At 44.4% G+C, this 15216-nt stretch overlaps 1 protein-coding gene across 4 annotated transcripts in view; it reads left to right on the top strand.

The window, feature by feature from the left end:
• The window catches only part of PRDM10 (PR/SET domain 10), a 75593-nt gene that overhangs the window by 47713 nt on the left and 12664 nt on the right, over window positions 1-15216 (top strand). For all 4 annotated transcript variants that reach the window (XM_033171398.1, XM_033171397.1, XM_033171399.1 and 1 more), the window contains 3 exons: window positions 8074-8421; window positions 12492-12647; window positions 14190-14369. In XM_033171398.1, the coding sequence (XP_033027289.1) occupies window positions 8074-8421; window positions 12492-12647; window positions 14190-14369 (684 nt within the window). The remainder of the gene's footprint in view (window positions 1-8073; window positions 8422-12491; window positions 12648-14189; window positions 14370-15216) is intronic.

The following is a 15216-nucleotide window of genomic DNA, read 5'->3' as shown; positions in this document are numbered from 1 at the left end:
CTGCACAGCCCCTCAGTTGCCATTTTCCACTCGAGGTTTGATTTGCCTCTTAGTTACTGCTGACCTTTTACCCGAAATTGGTGTCAGCTTCTAAACTTCCTACACCCGACATTTCAGGCAGAGAACATCTCATCGCTCATAAAAGGAAGACAGACTTGGCGCTAAGAAGTTGTTGCCTCTTTGCGGATGCTTGATTTGCCTGCTGGTTACTGCTGACCTTTTTACCTTAAATTGGTGTCAATCTCTAAACTTCTTGCGTGACATTTCAAGCTGAGCACATCCCACTGCTCCTGCAAAGACAAACTTCACACAAATTGCTCGGTGCCTCTCGTGATGCTAGGAGGAACTGGGCAGCAATTGAAGTTGATTAGATTCATGATGCTCAGCTAGTCCTTCCTGAGAATCTAGTACATCCAGTCTGGCAGACAGGCGTATTCCAATCTGCCGCATGAAGTGGGGTGGACTAGCAGGCTGCTTGCAGCACCATCTGTGTGTATGTCGCTGTGCTCTTGGTGTTGGAAGACATTGGCAAAGAGGCACCATGACCTTGGCCCATATCCATTTTTCCTTCGAAGGCAAAGATTTCATTTAATGATAAAGTTCTTTTGCGGGGGGCTGCAGACCTTTGGGATATTAAAACCTGCAATGAGAACTCTGTATACCAAAAACAAATACTCTGAGCCCGTGCTTTCTGGCAGCTGCGTGCTACTCTTCTGTCAAGTTTAAGAGGGAAATGATTTAGACAAGTAATCCTCCAAACTGTTCAGTTGGGAGATCAGTTTGTGTAGCTTAAATACTTCTTTCCCCATCCTTCTTTCTGTGTGTGATATTTTGATTGCAAAAAGAAACAGCTGCAAACAGGTTGAACTTTCATTCGCTTGTAGCTTCAGAGGGCTGGCTTTTCTTTCTTTTTCAAAAAGTGTGTGGATGCCTTAAAGAAAGAGATTGAGCAAGATCTAAGTTAATTGCACCGGGGTGAATTCAACACCACCAAAGAACTTGCTCCACATGCAAGATGGCATGTTAAGAGTAAACTTTGGCAATGCTTCCTTACTGGCCGAAGAACATTCACCTCCTCCAATACAGAAGTAGCAATGCATATCAAATAGGTTTTTAAAATATAATTTGTTCCACAAGAAGCTTTCTCGCATACAAAAGTTTACCGGTATTTTAAAAAATCACTCGTTTTCTGTCTTTAGATTTTTTTTTTGCATAGCAATATGGAACTAGCTTGGACAAGAACTGTTTATCAACATTCCCTGAAAATCTTTGGACTTCACTTTCAAATGCATTGGGTTAGAATCTCTAATGGAATGTTGTGAGAAGTATCTGAGTATTCAAGACCGGGTGTCGTTTTTAAATGCATCATTTATGTGAAAACATTTTGGAGGACTACATTATATAGGCATCTGTAGTCTGGTTGTGTATTTCACATTGCAGCATGATTAAACTTTGCTGTATGCAGTTTCCGTCTTCTGCAGTGTTAGGTGAGGTTCATTTGCCTGAGCTTCTCTGCTTAGTTTTTTTCTTGGCAGCCACGCAGTGCATAGTCAAAACTATGGAATTTGCTCCCACAAGGTGTTGTGATGGGCACCAACTTGGATGGGGTTATAAGAGGATTAGACAAATTCATGGAGGAGAAGGCTAGCAAGGTTCACCAACCCTGATGGACAAATTCTTCCTCCATTGTATGTATGCTTCTGAATACCTTTTGTTGGAAACTTCAGGAGGGGAGAGTGCTGCTGCACCCTGCTGAGGCTCTTCGGGCTGAAATTACAGAGATGCCTATGGGACACAGCAGAGGCACAGGAAAAAACCAGCAGCCACTTGCTCCTTAGTTCTGAAAGGCCCCATTCTAGGAAAACACTTCTCTTGGGCCCCTTCGGGGTTGCATTCTGCTAACTGTTACCTAGAGTAGACCCAGCGTAGTCTTTAGCATATGCACCACCGGGGTGCAAAGATCCACCCAGCACCCCAAAATTTAGTTTTGCCCCCAAATTAACTTTTATTATGCTTATGTCAGACACCACGCTTATGCCTTATCTCTAGTTTACGAGTCAAGCTCCACTGTTGTGAATGACAAGCGCCGCCGCTGGCACGGCGTGTGTTTGGTAAATGAGTGCACAAAGTTGGAAGTCCTTTAGTGAAACAGTAGGTATACATTTTGGTAATACCTAGGTACATATGTATTTTGTTTTTCTAGCTTGATCGAAATTATTTATTATTTCATAACAGGTAGATAGTTAAGAGCTTAGGCGGCTTCAACCGCGGGCGCCTGGTGCCCCCCAGAATTTGGCACCCCTTGCACCCCTAGGTAAAGACAGCCCTTAGTAGACCCATTGAAATGAATGGCCATGACTAACTTCAGTGTGTCTGCTCTGAGCAAGAGTTCGTTGAATACAACCCTAAGTGTCTTGATTCTAGAATATCAGGCTACAAAACCCCTTTTGTAATGGTTCCCTGCATAAGCTTCTGTTTTACAGTCTGATTTGTAACAGATATTTACCCCACCCCACCCCAGTGCTTTCTGCTCAGTTGGAAGTGCAGGTCTGTTTGCTTGGTGTTGTTTTTTTTTTTTACCCCCTCTCTCCCTCCGCCCTGCATAACTTCATAAAACTGCCTACCATGTCACTTCCTGTTAGCTTCCAATGGATTTGCCTGTCCCATTTTTCCTCCTGCTATAAGGTAACAGATTTCATCAGTCATTTTGTGGTTTGTATCATAGAAAACTAGGATGTTGGGCTAGAGCCTTTCTCCCTGACATTATGGTTTTCTGTTTGCAGGAAAGGTACGTTGTTATTTTTTCACACACGGAAGAATTCAGATATGTGCTTCCCCACATATGGCCTTAAATAGTAATCGTCCTTGGGGAGAGTAGGCTACATCACCTTATGTTTCCAAGTGTGCAAGAGCTTTTTCTCCAATTATTAGGTTTCTGGGGCAAATAATGAACTGCCAGATTCTTTTCCAGAACAGCTATTTATAGCAGTATAGCTTTATACCCTTTCTCATATCCATCTGCTCAACAACCCTTTGAGGTAGGTTGTTTATTATTCCCCTTTCCATTCAGGAGATAAAAGCTGAGGAGGGTAGCGGCTGGCCTAAAGACACACAGGACTGGTTTACACAAGTTATGCCTACGAATGAGCTTCCTGACTATTCTGGATGTGCATTTCCATGGGGGAGGTTTTTAGCAAGCAAACTGAGCAATCACAGATACAGCTGGCAGCGATTGCAGTGGCAGAAAAAAATGCTGCTGGGATTCCAAGAACATGCCAGATATAGTTGTGATTGCAGTAGTCAACATTTTTCCACGCAAGTAAGTGGCTGTGGAACATTAGGATTATTTGTAATTAGGGGGGGAGCCATATTTGACTCGGGCACCATCTGCACTACACATTTAAAGCACTTTTGTAGCACTTTAAACTAATGGTTTCCCCCCAAAGAATCCTGGGAATGGTTGTTTGTTAAGGGTGCTGCGAGTTTTTGGGAGCCACCTATTTCCCTGATGGAGCTATCGTTCCCAGAGTTCCCTTGGAAGAGGAATTGTTCGTTTAACCCAGTGATGGCCAAACTTGGCCCTCCAGCTGTTTTGGGACTACAATTCCCAACATCCCTGACCACTGGTCCTGCTAGCTAGGGATCATGGGAGTTGTAGCCAAGTTTGGCCATCACTGGTTTGACCCCCTTGGGAGGGAAGCAGGGGTCTCCTAATGACTCTCAACACACTTTACAAACTACAGTTCCCAGGATTCTTTGGGGAAAGACACAGCTGCTGTAAGCAGCATCACGGGGGCTTAAATGCATAGTGCAGATGATGGGACTGTGAGCTCAAAGACTCCCTTGTGTACGGCTCAGGCGCTTCTATAGGTACCCCAAAGGGAGTCTAAATTCTCCTTCTGACCCTATCCCCTTGGGCAGCATCAATTGCTGTTCCAGACGGTGCTCTAATCATTGAGAGCAGTGCGAGGAGAGAGATGTGTAGGAATGAGAGGGGAAAAACCAGTTTCCATGTAGTCCTTTGGATTGCAGCTATGGTATGCTGTGCAACAGCTGTAGGTAAATACTCTTTTTCTTTTCATAGCCAGCACCAGAGGAGCCTAAACTGATTTCAACAAACATTTACGACCACGTACTGCCCTGCACCTTCTTTAAGAGGCTGGGTAGGACACCTGAAGGAGAGACCCTGGCGGATGTTTCTCAAGCCCCAGCTCTACACATCTGACAGGCACTTTCCAATTCCATGCAGAGTTTCTGTCCATGTGGCATTAAACTTTCCTTCACCACAGCTTAGTTGCAATGCTAACTTGGGAATGTGAAAGCGTTTCCATAAGCCTGACGTGTGGGGATGTGCAGTGCATGCTAATAACTTACATGGTTAAATACAGTTGCTCCTTCTGTCTCGCCCTGCGATTTCTCCCCCTCCTTGTTGGTATGGATCAGAATTAATATTTAATGTCTGAGAAGTAGAGTGGAAAACAGACAATGGTTAATAATAGAAGAGAAATTGCAGCCCAAGAGTGCAAATTTCCTTTGCTGTTTTCTCCCACTCGGTGGGGGTATACGGAGTCCTGCTGCCTTTTCAATCTTTTGCTGGGCTGGTGTCTTGTAATTGGAGATTGCATGTACAAAAACATAGAAATGGCTCCCACACCAGCTACCTGCCAACTTCAAAATTCCTCTTTAATTACTGAAGCACGCAGGACACTTGGAAGCAAGGCTGCAAAGCCAGCTGTGAACTGTTCCCACTGAAGCCAAAGCAGAGATTAAGAGAGATGACTCTGTTGCAGTGGGTTAATCTAGAAGGACATAAGTGTGTGTGTGTGTGTTGGATTATTTTTTTTTTTAGTGCTATTTAAAATGAGTGTTAGTGGATACTAAGAGTGAAGGTACACATAGCATTTGAAGAGCAACAGAGGTGGTATGATAGCATCTTCACTGCCCTTCAGACACACATGCATTATTATTATTTTTTGTCCTATGCTGAGCTGTGAAGAAATAATGAAGTGGTTCTACATGTTTTGGGTATAGGCAAGGTTGAATCAAGTGAAAGTCATTTACTTTGTTTTAGGGAAACAAATGCTAATTGTGGTGGGTGCCTATTGGTTAGCACCCGTGACATCACAAATACCCTTCTCTCCCTTTCCCTTCCTGCATCTCAGAAAAGTCAACCATTCTTGAAATTATTCTGATAATCTTTGGAATGCAAAAGACAGACACACGTGCCTCTCAATTAAACAAACAAAAACCTTGCAAGGTTGTGTGCTTGCTCACACAGAATTGCCCTGTGATATAGAAAGTGACTTGTTTTCTTCTTCCATCTAAAAACAACGTAAAACCACAACCTTTTGCAGTGGATGGAGTGCATTTCTGTTTTCCACCATGTAGCAAACATCTGAATATTATTTTATGAAAAGAGCACTGAAGCTTTTATTGCAGCAACAAAGCTAACATCTTAGCACCTTTTCTTTGGTTGTTTCAGTTTTGAGACTGAATAGGAGCCATGGTAACCAAAAGACTTTAGAAGAATTAACGTTGACTATTTATCCTAATGTTACATCTATCTTTAGTGAAGAGTGCATAATTAAGATCTTGCACTAGCAGAAAACAAAATGCATTTCTCTTCAGTGTGGATAAATGTTTAAGTCCAAATTTGCAGTGTTGTTTGTGAGCATAGATAATGTAGAGGTTAGTTGTTCTAGATCAGGGGTTGGCAAGGCTTACGGGGCATAGATCCTCCGTGGGCTGGACCGGCACAGCGCTACGCCAGAAATTGTGTCTGCTCATGTCTGTGGTGCCAGAAATTGCTTCTGCACATGCCCAGACGCCGAAAATTACGCCTGCGCAGAAGCGATTTTTGGCGTCTGGGCATGTGCAGAAGTGATTTCTGGTGCTGCGGAAGAAAGTCCCCGCACCGTGCTGTGCTGGTTTAATGCAGCGTGTGGGGACTCGCTGAGCGGGTGGCTCAGTTCGGGGGCTGCTTGTGGGCTGATTAAATGGCCTCCGTCGGCCGCTTCTGGCCCATGGGCCTTAGGTTGCTGACCCCTGTTCTAGATTAACTCATTTGTGATGTGGAAACATGCATGTACCCTAAAAATTACACACAGGGTGGGAAGAAGACTATTGTGGCTCAGTTCAATCTATATCCCAATTAAGTTCATGCAAAAATTCTCCTTGAGTTTAGTGACTCTAAATCAACCCTAAATATTATACTGGAGGCATTAATTTTTATCTGTTGCCCCCTTTTTAAATTGTGATTCCAGGCTTGGTACAGTAAAATCTCCCTTTATTGCTATAAGGAAGGATAGATGTTACAACCTGCGTACAGATTAGTATAGCATGTATTTGTAATTATATTTAAAGAGAAAGAAAAGGGACAAAATGGCTCCAAGAAAGGAGAAAGCTACAGACAAAAAACTCCATAATTACTTTAATGAGTTTTTGTCACATGTATTAATGACAGCCAATTATCGTTAGGTTCTCTACTACTAAACACATTTTGTTCTCTGTGACTAAGTTTGATTAGCCTGTGTTTCCCCGAGTCTGAATAAATAATGTTTTGTTTGTAGTTAATATTTTGCCTCACGCTATCATTGTTAAGATTAATTTGGTTTCCAGAGATCATGAGTCATACTTAAAAGAAAATGATGGGTTCTCTAATGTATGTCTAATTAACAGAATGAAAACTGAATTTTTCTTTTTGCTTAGCTATACAAAACATTGAGAAGGAAAGAAGCAATCCCAGAGCATTCAAGTTAGCACCTAAGGAGCTGCAGCTCTAGTGCCTAATCTATTGGATGCCTCAGTTTTTGAATAATCTGGGAGACCAGTGCTTCCCCCCCCCAAGAAAAATAGGTACCAGTACTCACCATTAAGTTGTTACAAATGTGCCACACTTTTTAACAACAAAAAAGAGGTTCCGGTACTGTGTATCCTTGAGTACCCCCGGGGGGGAGCACTGTGGGAGAGGCATGCATTTAATTCTCAACAGGATCCTTTGTTAGATTCGGCTGGAGTCCTGTGAAACCTTCGTAACAGTTAGCTGAAGCCAAAAAGGATGAGTAGCCTGTTTGCCTCTTGCAATTCTTGGACCAGAAGGTGTCAAGCTTGGGATTGGGTGGCTTTGGGGCTCCAGATATCATTGTCCTACAACTCCTACCAGCAGTGATCACTAGCCATGTGGACTAGGGCTGATGGGAACTCAGAAGTATCAGAAGAGCCACAGTTTCCCCATCCCTGTGCTAGGCCAACTTGTGCTGGTTAGAGAGCCTCCCCTCCCCTCCTGTTAATCTGTAGTTAAGGAGACCATAGCTCAAGTGGTAGCAATGCTCATAGAAGGTCCCAGGTTTAATCCCTGGCAGCTCGCAGGGAACAGGAGTCACCATGCATTTGCTGAGAATTACTGCCACCACCACCACCCCACACCATGGAAGGATTTCTTCCATAATGCAATGGGCCTGGAATAAATTGCATTTCAAACACCTAGGGGTTCTCTTTCTTTCTTTTGATTGAGATCCTCGAGTGTCACTGCCAGTCAGAGCAGAAACTATTGGGCTAGATGGACAAATTAATCCGACCTGGCATAAAGTGACACCCAGTGTTCCTCTGATGTGATGTCTTCACACATCTAGGGTTTCCCTTACCCAGTTTCACATTCTTGCTTGCAAGCAGTGGGTTTGCTAAGTGAGGAGGAAATGTTTAATATGATGGTGCCCTGTCTTGTGTTTCCTTAACAGAAATAGGAGGGGGAACCTAACACAGGAGAGTCGCTTTGGGCAGCAACCCAGTGATCTATGTGTGATGCCACAGACTGCTGGATCAGGGCAAGAATCTGTCAAAATGTGTCTTGGTGCAAATGATGGGGAGTCATAATTCAAGCACTAAAGCCCTGTGTCTTCCTAGGTTCTGCTCCCGACTCAACATTGTGTCCTTAGGCAAATCCATTTACCTCTCTTTCTGTTTCTCCGTGTGCAGACTGCAGATAGGTTCTAGGTGCTTTTTATGGAAACACAGCTAGCTAGAATCTTAGCTAGTTGACACGGCTTGTTTTGTTTTTTTAATGTATCTTTTCAGAACGCAGCTCTCCAGCACTTGTTCATCCGAAAGTCATTCCGTCCCTTCAAATGCTTGCACTGTGGGAAGGCGTTCCGTGATAAGGAAAAGTTAGATCAGCACTTACGGTTCCACGGGCGGGAAGGAAATTGTCCTCTGACCTGTGACATCTGCAACAAAGGCTTCATTAATACCAGTGCCCTGGAGAGTCACATGAAGTTCCACTTGGACCAGAAGACCTATTCTTGCATTTTCTGCCCAGAGTCCTTTGACCGCTTGGATCTGTTGAAAGATCACGTGGCGATCCACGTTAACGATGGTTGTTTCACCTGCCCTACCTGTAAAAAGCGCTTTCCAGATTTTATCCAGGTGAGTAGTAGGTGAATCAAAAGCACTGACTTCCAAGGCTTTTGCCAGCTTTGTTCTTAGCTGAGTCTCTTTGTTGTGTTGTTTTCTCACAACTGAGAATTTGTAAGGAGTCCCAAGCTGCCAAGCTGCAAGATTAATTGAGACCTTTCCTTTGCACAGTAATTTATGTGTAGGAAAAAATGTGCACACAGTCATTTATGAAATTCATTTTGAGAGTTTACTCCGCTTTCAGTGCAGGGGTTTGAGAGCTTGACTTACTAATTAAAACAAGGGCTAGAAACCAGTTACAACATTTTAACTGACTAATCACCTGCCTTCATAGCAATTAATTGAATAATAAATTGAATTCATTTAGGGATATTTACAAAAATGCAAAAACACAATTTAACAGACAGAAGCTTTTCTCTGATTCTGATTCTGTACTTTTATTTTATTCTTCATTACAGTAGCACTTTAGAAACAAAATAACTTCAAAAACAGACAAACAGTGCCCTTCACTCCATCTGGCAAATTAAAATTTGATCCTGGAGAGAGTAAGCTTCGTGGCCAAGGGGGGTTTCGAACCCTGGTCTTCCAGGTCCATAGTCTGACACTCTAACCATTACACCATGCTGGTTGTCACAGGTAGACACTTGCCATTGCTCAGATGTTTACAAGGTGGGCACAGAAGAAACTGAGCCTCATTGTTAGAGAAGGCCCTTCAGGTGTCTGACAGGGTCCAGTCTAAGATCTCAAAAAGGTTTAAGACATATTCCAAGACAGATCTGGCTTCAGCTGTGTTGAAGGCTGAGCCTTCAGCTCCTGTTGTTGTGCCATCATTGAAGGAAGAGGGTTCCTCTTTGGAGGCCCGTGGGTCCAATGACCAGGAATCTGCTCCCCACCCAACTGGTGGCTAGTCTAGGCCAGCCTCCCCCACAATGAGGCAACCACTTCTTTGGTATTGAAAGCTAGAGAGGGCCTTGGATTCAAAACAGCCAGCATCTTCAGACTCTTTTGGCCTAAGAAACTGGTTAACGATAAGCTAGTTTTCAAGACATGCCTACACATCCTTCACGTTACTGGTTTGCTGTGGGAACGTTTATGGTGCTACAGCGCTGTAAATATATGATCCGAGCAGCTACATTTCTTGTTTCTGTTTTGAAATTTTTTACTACCCCATTCCATGCAGTTTTGTGTGCATAATTAAACATGTTTTATCTGTGAAGTGGCTATTACTTTTCAACTCCCTAAGTGCTTGCTTTGAAAAGATAAAGTAACAAAATCCCTCTGCGGTGTCATTAGCGCTGGGGGGGGGGGGAAGTAGGATCTGTTTTATCTTTAGTGCTCAGATGTTGAGGTTTCACTGGATGTTTTATCAGAGATCCTCTTGCGACTCGGATGAAACAAAGGCAGGATTCTTTCTTGGTACCACTTAGTAGCTTTTTTTGGGAGAGAGTTGTGGGGGAGACTTCTCTACCCCCCAAACGCTGAACAGAGCTGGATAAAATTCTCAATCACAGCTCTGTTATGTAGTTGTTTGCTTATTGCAATCACTTGAGAGGGCCCTGGATGAATGTGATAATCTTGCACCTGAGCGTCCAGGGGGAGGGGCAGGGAAGTTCCCTGGGGCAGAATGTGCACTGGCAAAGGCAAGGTCAGCCTCTGTTCCCCACAGCCCCAGGCTCTGGCGTATATATGGTATCTCAGGCATATTTCCAATGTCTGGGCCATTGTCTGGCAAACAAAGTAGGAGGAGAGTACACAGGTAAGCCAATTTCTTAATTCCAGAAAGCACTTGAAATGAATGAATGCCACTTTTGATATGTGTAGTTAAGAACATAAGAAGAGCTCTCCTGGATCAGGCCAATGGCTCCTCTAGTCTGGCCCAGATGCCTGTGGGAAACTCACGAGCAAGATTTGAGCACAAGAGCACTCTCTCCTCCTGTGGTTTCCAGCAAACTGGTATTCCAAAGCATTGCTTTCTCCCAACTGTGGAGGCAGAGGACAGCTATTAGTGAGGAACTGGACTTAGGCGTGGGGCAGCAATAAGACAATAAAGCACCTGACAAAACAGCTCACTCCTAGTGGTCACAGCAACCCTTCCCAGTATTTCTTGCCCCAGTGAAAGAGCTGCAAGGACTGAAGGTTCCCACCTTCCCACTGCCTTCTAAGACTGCTCCCCAGTTCCTTCCCCAGCAGCCTAAGGCTTCACAGTCTTGCCTCTCATTGCTCCACCCGCTTCATTTCTCTGTGAGTTCTGGGAGACCAGGGGGGAGAGGAGCTGGTCGCAGCAGGAGGGGGAGACAGCCTGGCTTCCTCACCAGCCTGCCTCTTCTCTGCCTCTTGGCCCCCTTCCTCTCCAGCCTCCGCTCCTGCCTCTGATTCTGGACTCCTCTCTGCTAAAACCTCTTCCTGCTCACTAAACCCTGTTGCATCTTCAGCTTCCAACACCTCCTCCCAGTCTGCTCCCTCTTCTCCCTCTCACTACTCATTGTCACCCTACCACCAGTCCCCTGGCTCTGAGCCTGCTTCCTTAGGGGGTTCCAACTGGTGCCTCCCCACCACTCCTGTGGATCCAGCCAGTCCATGACATCAGCCATCATGGCCAACCATTCAGATCAAGACCTCTTGCAAGTGACAGGAAGGGGAACAAATGAACACGTTCAAATTATTTTATTTCAGTGACCAAAGATCACAGACACAATTACTTTTGTCATCATACAAAATAAATATTCTTTCTATTTCCCATTTCTCTCAAATAGCTCATCACTCATTTTGTCCATTCTCTGAATCATAAACCCTTGATAGATCTCTGGTTCCAATTATAGTTCCCTAATCATTGTGTCTTTTTAAAAAGACAACTCAGTCATGCAGTGTCATCAATCCCAATAATTACTGATGAAAGTGCAGTGGAGGATCATATCCCCAAAGCTTCAAAACTCAGTCTTTTGGCCAGGAATGCAGCTATCCACAGCCAGTATTTTTCATGCTCATCATTGGCCCAGATTAATTGCATATATCCTAGATAGCAGCATTTGCCAATTGCCAGTTGCTTTCTTCCTAAATCCACAGTATTATCCACTACTCTGTGGGCCAGAATAATCCATGCCACTAACAGATGATCAAGTTATACAGTACACTATTACTAATACTTTAATAATAATCATAAACCACCTAAAATCACTAACCACTGTACTAAATTTAAAATAAAACAGGTCTTTCCTGCAGACTTACTGTTTTTAAAAATGGCATCACCTAGCAGACAGGACTTAATAGGAAGAGAACCTGTGCATTGAGATGGTATGAGGTCATCAGTGGGGATGGGATTGAGGAGCAAATATGCTTGTGAAAAGAGCCCCTTGGGGATTTGATTTGCTCTGTGCCTTTCCAACAATGTGCAAAGACCATGTTGCAGCCTAGTAGTTACATGAAGTACACAGTGTCTCATTTGTTTTCATAATAAATGAAAGTTTGAGCACTTTTTTTTACACACACATCTTGATTAAAATGTGGGGCTACTAGCAGCTAGATAAAGTTCATCTGGGGACCATATTTGGCTATTCCTGTTCTGTTAATTATGATAATTCCAAGATGCTGGTTTGGAAAAATGCTTTCCTTTTATTGGATGCTGTTCTGCTTACAGTAGTAGACACAACACTTTGGATGTTGTCAAAAACTATTCTGAGCAAGGTCACATTGTTTCCCAAATAAACAGGTGAATATTCATTCACATTGCTCCCTTCCCTTCCCTGTGGGTGCCTTGAGCAACCCCTACCCGGCCACTTAAAGATGCAGTGTTTTGCTGGAAAAGGCCAAAGAGCTCTTCACAGTTGTCCTTCTTTGTCTCTTGGATGCTTAGAATTGTTTAGAACTGGATTGCAAAGAAATCAGTCGGCGTTGTGTTTTCTTGAATGGTTCAAGGTTTCTTTTACAGTACTATGTGCAGATGGATACTTAGCAAAGGAAGAAACTTGAGCAATAACAGCAGTAGAGTCTCCCACTAGTGCCACTAAGTAGAATTGCCTGTTGGTCCATTTGCTGTATGTTTGAGGGATAACGTTTTGGTTTTCCCCACTGATAATCTCTCGCAGGTGAAGAAACATGTACGCAGCTTCCATTCAGAAAAGATTTACCAGTGCACCGAATGCGACAAGGCTTTCTGCCGCCCTGACAAGTTGCGACTCCACATGCTGCGGCACTCGGACCGCAAAGACTTTCTGTGCTCTACGTGTGGCAAGCAGTTCAAGGTAATTTGGTCAACAGGTTTGGCATGTGATGTTACAGGCAGGGACAGAGTGACAGCTTTCTCTCTCTCCTCGCCAGAACTGATTTTTCACAAACAGACATAATCTGCCAGCACACAGAGTCATGCTGAATTTGGCACACACCAACCCACACTGTGAACATTTTTTTTTTTGCAATGTGCACATATGCAAGCATGTGGGTAGTGCTTTACCTCAGCAACTTGTGAGCAAGTGGCTCCTCATGAAAAGTCACGTTAGAAATATATTGCAAACTAATGAGTCACAAATGCCTTCCTTTTTATTCCAGCATAGTACACAAGTCCACGTAATATTTCCATTACACTTTCTGCTTATGAGATCAGACCAGCCTTCCAAACAAATCTGTAGCAATCACTATACCACACAAATTTTTACATGCTCTCGTGCCATCGCGTGCCTATGCTAGGGAAGAAAAAGAACCAAGTTTTGTGAATCTTTTCTGCACGGTAACCTGGAGGTTTTTCTTAAATGCCACAAGTGACCAGATAAGTGGCTATTTACAACCCAGGATGAGATTTTCTGGTGTGAAATTAGGCCTGCTGGCAGGGAACTGAAATCTGGAGTGTGTCCATTTGTTATCGATATTAAATTGTAAATTCCTTGGGCCTGGAATGTGTCTTTTCAGCTTGTGGCACTCTGCAATGCACCCTATACCTTGATTTGTTTAGTTGTCTTAGTTGAGTTCAACTCTCTGTGACCCCATGAGCCAGAGCATGCCTTGGAAACTCACTTTCTTCTCAAAGCTTCTCCTTTTTTTAAGTCCATGGAGTTTTCTTGGCAAAATACTCGAGTGGATTGCCAGTTCCTTCTCCAGGTGGATCACATTTAGTCTAAACTCTTGGCTATGACCTGTCCATCTTGGGTGGCCCTGCATGGCATACCTCATAGCTTCTTTGGATCCAGTTACAGGTGGGTAGCCGTGTTGGTCTGCCATAGTCAAAACAAAATCGAAAATTCTTTCTAGTAGCACCTTAGAGACCAACTGAGTTTGTTCCTGGTATGAGCTTTCGTGTGCATGCACACTTCTTCAGATACCAGGAGTTATTCAAGCCCCTTCACCACGACAAAGCAGTGATCCATGAAGGGGATACCTTGATAGAGCTGTGTAATAACAGTAAGAATCTCAGTTTGCACTTACTAGTGCTCAGCCACACAAGTAACATGGAAGAAAAATATTAATTTAATGTACATGATGCGTCAGTTCGACCTATTGTAATGGACCTAAATGCTGGTAGGATCACAGTGGTGAAGAATTCTTTCTCTTTCGTTGTGAGCAGTGCTGTTAACAAGGAACTTCAGTGACTCCTGGAAACGTTTTCCATTTTCTGCATTATTAAACCTTCCCTCAAGTGCCAAAGTGCTTTCTCTGCTTTGCTGACCTTATTTTTTGACCCTGTGATTTGCCCAGCATTCTGTCGTCTTACAGTAACGTGTAGGTAACTCGAAGCGTAAGTATTTTCCCCATCTGATCATTGTGATTTTCCTTTTCCATTCCTCACCTCTCAGAGAAAGGACAAACTTCGGGAGCACATGCAGAGAATGCACAATCCAGAAAGAGAAGCAAAGAAAGCTGACCGAATTAGCCGCTCCAAAACATTCAAGCCCCGGATAGCCTCCACAGACTACGAGAGCTTCATGTTCAAGTGCCGCCTGTGCATGATGGGGTTCCGGAGGCGAGGCATGCTGGTTAGTGTGAGGATGCTGGAAGGGCTGCATGGATAGCTCACTTGGTTAGAGCAGAGGTTTTCAACCTTGGCCAACTACATTCTTTCTGCAGCACCCCTCTCACACCTTGGAAAGTGTTCCCTTAGCCTCCTCTCCTCTCCCCTCTCCTTGGGAGTCCTCTTGGCAGCCGCTGCTTCCACCCCTGGTCTCTTGAGCTGCAACCCCTGCGTCTAAGAGAGGTGCCTCCTCACACTGCCCCATAGGGGCCTGGGACTTGTATGTCCATTCCCAACACCAGGGGCTGGTGGACTGGCTGGCTGGGCTTCCTTGCCCACTTGCTTGCTTACTCCGAGGCTGCCTCAGCTCCTGGCAACCAGCACCCCCTGGCCAGCCCCAGAGGCACCATTTGCCTGCAGCGTTTGTAGCCAGGGCTGCTGTAACAAACAGCTGCGCAACGGCATCAGAGGAGGGAGAGAAGGAAAGAGAGACAGAGGCCAGGGTTGCCAACAGCACCCCTGACCAGCATTCAAGGCACCCCAGGGTGCCACGGCACACTGGTTGAAAACCACTGGGTAAGAGCACGGTTGCAGGTTTGAACCCTGTATGGGACAGCTACATGTTCCTGCATTGTAGGGGGATGGACTAGATCAGGCTTCCTCAAACTCGGCCCTCCAGATGTTTTGAGACTACAATTCCCATCATCCCTGACCACTGGTCCTGCTAGCTAGGGATCACGGGAGTTGTAGGCTAAAAACATCTGGAGGGGTGAGTTTGAGGAAGCCTGGACTAGATGATCGTTAGGGTCCCTTCCAACACTACAATTCTATAATATTATGCCCCAGCTTCCCTTGAGATCTTAGCCCAGGCT

Source organism: Lacerta agilis, chromosome 15 (assembly GCF_009819535.1).
Source record: "Lacerta agilis isolate rLacAgi1 chromosome 15, rLacAgi1.pri, whole genome shotgun sequence".
Classification (NCBI taxonomy): domain Eukaryota; kingdom Metazoa; phylum Chordata; class Lepidosauria; order Squamata; family Lacertidae; genus Lacerta; species Lacerta agilis.
The sequence above is the reverse complement of the archived record's forward strand: the minus strand, read 5'-3'. Positions and strand labels throughout refer to the sequence as shown.